This window comes from Rutidosis leptorrhynchoides, chromosome 7, assembly GCF_046630445.1.
Source record: "Rutidosis leptorrhynchoides isolate AG116_Rl617_1_P2 chromosome 7, CSIRO_AGI_Rlap_v1, whole genome shotgun sequence".
Taxonomy (NCBI): Eukaryota; Viridiplantae; Streptophyta; class Magnoliopsida; order Asterales; family Asteraceae; genus Rutidosis; species Rutidosis leptorrhynchoides.
The window spans coordinates 289,981,614-289,989,380 of NC_092339.1; the positions used below are offsets into that span (position 1 = coordinate 289,981,614).

Genomic DNA, 7,767 nt, shown 5'->3' on the forward strand with positions numbered 1-7,767 from the left:
GGAAAAAAAAATAAAAAGGCAGATAATAAAAAAATGGAATAAGATATCATGATGGATAAAAAAATATAAGCTGAATCACGATCTCTAAAAAAATTAAAAGGCATATGTGGATCAAATAATGCAGGTCACGTTCTGTAAAGAAAATAAAAAAAAATAAAAAGTAGATTACCTAATACCTAATTTTATTATCTACATTATAATTTTAATATTAATAATAAGTATATTAATAATAATAATAATACTAATACTTCTAACATTATTGATAAAAATAATAATAATGTAAATAGTAAGAATAATGATACTTTATAATAATATTAATAATAATATCATTAACAATAATAATAATAATAATAATAGATAAAGATCATAATAATAATGATAATGATAATTATAAAAATGATAATAATATTAGTATTAATGATAATAATAATAATTTAATTCTCAATAATAATAATAATGATACTAATATTATTAATATTGATAGTAATATTAATATAATAAAATTAATTAAGTGTATCAAATTTTATATCAATATATTATTATTGAAAATAATAATATTGATATAAATGTTAAGATTTATAATAATAATAATGAAGGTAATAATAATTGTAAATGATAATGATGAGTGATAATAATAATATTAATATAACAATTTAATATTAATACATAATTATTTACAAATAATAGTTCGTGAATCGTCAGAATTAGTCGAGGTTAAATGAAATTTATGAACACAGTTCAAAAATTTTGAGATTCAGTTTAACTGACTTTGATTATCGTATCTGAATTTATGAAATCATCTAAGTTAAAAATAAGACGAAATTTTCCGAGTCATTATACAAATTATATATAATTTAACTAGAATGTACAATATAAAAAGTAAACATAATTGATTTTTATCACCATCAGGATACGCAAACTGTATCGCAAAATGCCACGGAATTTGTTCAAAGTTATCATCAAATTCTGCCTCTTCAAACACTTCCCTTATAATTTCCTAGGTAGGCCTCGAATATTCACCCTGGTTATTGCGTCTTTTACGATGCATATTATTCTAGAGAACACCTGAGGGACCTGAAATGTCATATAATAGTGCATCCGATTCTTACAGCTCAAAGACTGAAAAAATGACATGAGGTGATGTTATGATTTCAGATTGCAATTGTGAGGATTTGCTAGGGGTACCAAACAATTTGGAGTCTGGGAGATCAACAAAATATGCCAAATCATCTTCCATTTTTAGTGTGTAAGTTTTAGTTTGTTTGAAAATGGTGAAGCAGAGGAGCTATTTTTAAGAAGTGAAAACTGATGTGCTAAATCTACTCTTAAATTTATTAAACAAAACAAACTAACTATTTACTAGCACACACTACAGGTTACAATCCTGATCACGGCAATAATAGGTACAAGACAACTTAAGTTCGTACCACAGAAAGTATGGTAATTCAGTTTTCTTATGGATGTCACGGTTGATTGGGAGGTTTTTATTAAAATAGCAATAAGTAAATAGCAAATAAACAATATAATAAAATGGTATTCACTTGGACTTTCACAATCCTCCTAGCTATTGATTAATCTTTGAAAATAGTACAGTTTAAATGACTCGTTCTTTAGTTCAAATATCTAGTTACTAAGTCAGACCAACTAGTAAATCGATATCCTAGCATAGACTAGGTTGATAATTATGACTAAGTGTTTGATTTAACTAGGTTCATTGAATCTCTAACTTCATAAACCGGGTAGAGATATAATATGTTGCAAAGGGCATCTAGATTCCAAGACTTAGGTGTATACTAGTCAATCTATTATCTTCAACTGGTTCGAATTCAATAATAAATATAACTACCTAGGTTGGCATACGGAGAAAACTAGTAAGAGGCAAGTATTCAGATTAACTAGGTTCATCAATCTTATCATTTACCTACACATACAATTTTATCTCAATCTCTAGACAAACAATGGATCTTTACTCAATCATAAGAATTCTAATCCAAAAAAGTTATAAAAGCATCTTGAAAATAGTTATTAAACCTAACTAGGGTTCAATTAAAGTAAAGATTGAATGTAAATAAGAAATACCTCAAAAATATTGAAGAACAAACGTTAGGATATTAGAATCCTTGAAGACTCGAAATAATACAACCTAACATCTAGAGAGAAAACCAACTAAAAACGTGAATAAACTGTATTGAAAAGTGATATACAACTCTACGAAGGACCCCTCTATATATAGGTGAAAAACCAAAAAAAAAAACTCGAATTCTATTCGAACTGGCGGCTGTTGGTAATAGCCGGCGATTGTTTTCCAATTTAGCTGGCGGCTGGTGGTGATAGCCGACAACTCTTCTGACTCTTCTAGAATCTTCTCTGCCAAGCTGGCGGATGTTTCAATAGCCGGGAGCTCGAATTAGTTTCTTCCAATTTTTCGATCTTCAAACCTTTCTCATTATAGCCGCTGACCCTTTGGATAGCCGGGGGCTCTGTTGCATGAAGGCCGACGGCTGTTATAATACCCAGCGGCTCTTTTCCTCTGTGATGGATTTTTAAAATGATTTTCAATATGATAGATGACAACTGTAAAATATACGGGGGCTGTTTTTGCAGTCTTCGAAATTTCTTCATTCCTCATCCGTACTTAATCAAGCTTTGGACCTCTTGTCAACTTTAAACCTCTTTTAACATCAATTTTCATCACTTTTCTTAAAAAATCATGCTAACTACTCGAAACACATAAGACATTAATTGTTCATTAGAATAGAGCATAATTTAGCTTAAATAGGAATAATATCGCTTTGAATTGATTTGCAAAACATGTATAAAATAGGTGATATAAAACACGTTATCCTAAAAAAATAAACATGTCAAGAAATCTTATCAGAAAATATTAGACCGGATAAGATATAGTCGCAAGTTAACAATCTTGCGAACCTTGCGACTCGTAACTTTCTGACAGTTGCAAGTCGCAAGCTATGAGTTCTCGTCATGACCGTAAATTCCAGCTCGTGACTTGTAATTTCTAGAAAATTACCGATAAATCACGAGTCGCAAGGTCGCAGGATTACCTTATGATTTGTGAGGGTATTTTAACAATTACGTTATTTTTGGACGAATTTTTATAGTTTGTTTGGAAAATGGACGCTTTGGTCAATAGCCCTTTATTAAACCATTGTTAGCTAGAGGAAAACACTACAATTCTAGAAATTTGATCAATAAATTACGGCTACATTTTAATCGTTTGTCACAAGGCTTTAGTCGTCGTCTTCTTCAAGTTTCTGTTCTTCGGGATACACGACCATTATGTTGTCCGTATGGTTCACATGTTGTCCGTATGGTTCATACAAACATTGTAATTGTCTTGGCATCCAATGTATCAATAAGTACAAAAACAAAATGGTAGTTACTTTGGTATTAAACAATCATGGGATATAAGATTCTGCTCAAAAATATAAATAAGATGTTTTCTAAAAAATTTATAGAATGATCACATCACGACATAAAGGACCATGCGAAAAAAATTAATATCGATAGTTAATATTAAAATTCTATAATGAGTATGTCATTATTAGGCTAATTCTTTTGTTAAAAAAATCAAAAATCAAAAGAAAAAAAATCTAAGCATGATGAGTGATGTCATTAATCTAAATAATTTTGAATTAAAATTAAATCTTATTAATTAATTATTATTATTAAATCTTATTAATAATTATTTTAATTATTAATATTAAATAATTTTGAATTATTTTAATTAATTATTTTGAATTTTGAATTAAGTACGAGAAAGTATAAAAAATAGATAGAAGGAAATCAATTCCAAATTTATATTTTAATTTATACTTTTAAAATAAAATAACAACCAATATTATCTCTTATGTTTGGATGTGGATGGTTTAATATGCATTTTAGGGGTTTGATGAAATGTTCAGCTGACGAGTTTCTTAGTCGGACTCTGTGGTTTCACGGGTCATTAAACTAAATGACTTTAGCATTTACGTTCACTTAATACCTAAAACATATCATTAAACTGTTTCGTTTAAACAAACTCGTGGTTCCACGGGTCATTTCACTAGTATGTAATTACTTAGCTATATCATCCGTATATGATCGATATAAGACAAAACTATGCAAAAAAAAATAACAATTCGATCGAAATGGATATTTGTTAATATTTATGCTAAACTAAATGCTAAATATTTTAAGGGAAAAGCAAACTAGTGCTCTAAGAACACATGATAAGCACAATCAATGAAGTATACTGCTTAAAAATTAATGTAAATTGTAATTAATATTTGTGTCGAGCATTTAAAGTGTCGAGCATTTAAAGTGTCGAGCAGTTAAAGTGATGAACAAAATGACCGGATACTGTTTGTAGTTATACAAAAATACTTGATGAATTAAACCAAGATATCGGTGTTACATATGTTAGTATATAGATTTATTCATTAACTGTAGTATCTTTATTTTAATGTAAGCTATGCATCTTGAGTACAACACAAACAGATAACAACAAAAAATACAACAATAAAATGAGGAAAAACTTAATTACTCAAACCTAAGGAACTTAAAGTCTCCCTCAATAAAGCTTTTCTTTCAATTCTTTATCAAAAGTTCAAAACACCAAAAGGTAGCTAACCCATTATCCCATTTTATGATGGAGCTAAGTCTAAGTTCGACTGTAATATGTTGTGTAGGGATGGTTGTGGTGATATATACATTGAAGTTTTTGGATTGGGTATGGTTGAAACCAAAGAAGATGGAGAAATGTCTAAGAGACCAAGGACTTAAGGGAACTACTTACAAGTTCTTATATGGAGATGTGAAGAAAATGGTGAAGATGATAACCGAATCAAACGTTAAACCTATAAACTTGACAGACGATATCGTGCCACGTGTTTTATCATTTGCTCATACCATGGTTACCACTTATGGTATGTGCGTCTTATGTTATCTTATTTTTTTGAACATCGATTGGGATCACCCGAGGGGGACTTTAACCACCCGTTGCGATCATCTCCCGTTTCGACTATGCCGATGCAGCGATAAACCCCGCCCCCATCGCTGCCCGGGAGGAAACCTTGAAACCGATCCAAGGGCACGGCCAAGTAAAACCCCCCTCCCCTTTACCCCCCAAACGATATGGGAAAGGTGCCATGGGTGGATACTTCATGGCAGAGATGAAATTGTGTTTTTAATATGTAGCCAACGGGGGTCGAACTCCTCACCTCCCCTAAAGGAGTCAGGCCACCAACCGCTGGACCACATCACAACTTCTTATCTTATCTTATCTTATCTTATCTTATATATTCTTTTATCGGCAAAACTAATCACGACCTTGTTATGCATGCTATAAGATCTATGAATTTTTCTTTTAACAAATTTGATGATTTAATTGGGATTTTGATTATTGATAGGTAAGAATTGCTTTACATGGATGGGTCCAAAGCCGATACTACACATAACCGATCCAACAATGAAAAAAGAGATGTTGGGAAATTATGAAGACTTTCAGAAGATAAGAGGAGGAAACCCGTTAACGAGGTTGCTAGTACAAGGGCTTGTGGTTGTCGAAGGTGATCAATGGGTGAAACACAGAAAGATAATTAACCCTGCTTTTCATGCAGAGAAGCTTAAGGTTGTACTTATATTAATTTACTACAGTATCAATTACTTAAAATCAAGTGTGATATATTCAACCTATTTGTGTCAATCTTTTTTGATGTTTTTACTCAGTAAATACGATATATGTGGTGTTTCTATATAGCATATGGTACCTGCGTTTTATGATAGTTGCAATGAGATGATCAACAAATGGGAAGAAACTTTTAAGGAAGAAAGTTCATGTGAAATTGACGTGTGGCCTCATCTACAAACCATGACCAGTGACGTAATTTCACGCACTGCATTTGGTAGCAGCTATGAGGAAGGAAGAAAGATATTTGAACTTCAACGAGAACAAGCTGACCTAGTAATAACGGCTTCTCGATCCATCTACATTCCAGGATCACGGTCAGTACATAATTTCAACAATATCTTGTGTATGATGACCTTATTTAAGGTTAAAAACAACATTTTTACTTTGGAGTTAATGATGTTTGGATTGTTTATAAATTTTTTAAGATTTTTGCCTACAAAAAACAACAAGAGGATAAAAGCAATTTACAAAGAAGTAAAGGACTTGGTAAGTAATATCATCAAAAAACGACTCATAGAAATGAAAGCAGGGAAAATTAGCAACGATGACCTCCTTGGCATATTATTGGATTCTAATTATAAAGAGGTGAAACAACATGGAAACGACAAATTTGGACTTAGTATTGATGACGTCATAGAAGAATGCAAGCTTTTCTACTTTGCAGGCCAAGAGACTACCGCAAATTTGCTTGTTTGGACTATGATTTTATTGGGTCAACACATAGATTGGCAAAATCGTGCAAGAGACGAAGTTTTAAAGGTCTTTGGTGATAGAAAACCAGACACTGATGGGTTAAGTCAGCTAAAGATCGTACGTTTTCCATTATTTGCACTTCTATAAGACATTTTTTCCGTTTTTATAATTTCTATTTTTTGATTCACAGATTAATATTATCTTCCTCGAGGTTCTTAGGCTTTACCCTCCAGTGGCAGCAATGTCACGAATGGTTCACAAAGAAACGAAATTAGGAAACATAATGTTGCCAGCAGGAACATTAATACAACTGCATACAATGCTTTCACATCATGATCCTAATATGTGGGGTGACGATGTGAAACATTTTAACCCAGAGAGATTCTCACAGGGGACGTTAAAAGCAACAAAGGGACAAACAATTTATTTCCCCTTTGGTGGGGGTCCACGTGTATGTATTGGACAAAATTTTTCTTTGTTGGAAGCTAAAATGATGCTAGCTATGGTTCTACTACGCTTCTCGTTTGAGCTCTCCCCGTCGTATTCACATGCTCCACGTACTATCGCCACACTTGTACCTCAATTTGGCGCACACTTAATCTTGCATAAGCGTTAATGGTTTGTAATAGTGTTCTTATACATGTTGGATAATGGTTACTATTAAGTTTATAATTTGTGTTTATGGAAGAATTCTTGAATCGGTGATGAATAATGGATGTAATGAATGTGAATGTGAAGATGAATTTGTATGAATCTATATTTCTGAATCTATGATTCTAGTTACATATTTTCAATCTTCCATAGATTTCAACATGCTAGGATTAGGTCTCACTATGTATTAGTGAGAGCTTTTGGTTAAAAGTGTCTAAGTGTGCAAGATTATGAAAAATATGTCATGGAGATGGTATTAATATTCTCATATACCATCTCCTTACATATCATATCAACACGAACTTACACTATAATTTAGGTTTAACATTCTCTTCCTTAATGTGAGTTGTAACCTATGCGTGAACTATTGAATATGATCTTGAATCTTCAAAATGAGATCTTTAACTTTCTTGATAACATTCTGTTGAGGTGAGACTTTGCATAAAAAGAAGAAGGAACAAGGTACATAGCAACCCCCACGGATCGCAATGGTGGTATCCCGGACCGCGACCTGCTATGTCAAAATGCAAAGAATGCAGTCGAGCTTTTGGTGATATGGGTTTTAAGACCCTCGCGGATCGTGAGTTGAGGCTCGCGAAACACGAGGTTGTTCGTGTTCAACAAGTCACATGGATTTGTTTCTTATTTTGTGTATCCTTATAGATTTAACCCTTAGCTTCTTGTAACTCTAACACCTACAAAAATTAACAGAATTTCTCTTTGGTTGGCCTTGG

General features: G+C 32.1%; 1 protein-coding gene across 1 annotated transcript; it reads left to right on the top strand.

The window, feature by feature from the left end:
* The first annotated feature begins 4,595 nt into the window (after positions 1-4,595).
* On the top strand, positions 4,596-7,141 carry LOC139857105 (cytochrome P450 CYP72A219-like). Its single transcript, XM_071845829.1, has 5 exons — positions 4,596-4,931; positions 5,409-5,629; positions 5,759-6,003; positions 6,115-6,499; positions 6,573-7,141. Exons 1-5 carry the CDS (start codon positions 4,646-4,648, stop codon positions 6,996-6,998), a joined length of 1,563 nt encoding a protein of 520 aa, XP_071701930.1. The 5' UTR covers positions 4,596-4,645; the 3' UTR covers positions 6,999-7,141.
* The last annotated feature ends 626 nt before the right edge of the window (positions 7,142-7,767 follow it).

Coding starts and splice junctions, on each gene's coding strand:
- LOC139857105 (XM_071845829.1), top strand. CDS start 4,646: ATGATGGAGCTAAGTCTAAGTTCGACTGTAATATGTTGTGTAGGGATG. Junction 6,004..6,114: donor ATCTACATTCCAGGATCACG/GTCAGTACATAA, acceptor AAATTTTTTAAG/ATTTTTGCCTACAAAAAACA. Junction 6,500..6,572: donor GGTTAAGTCAGCTAAAGATC/GTACGTTTTCCA, acceptor TTTGATTCACAG/ATTAATATTATCTTCCTCGA.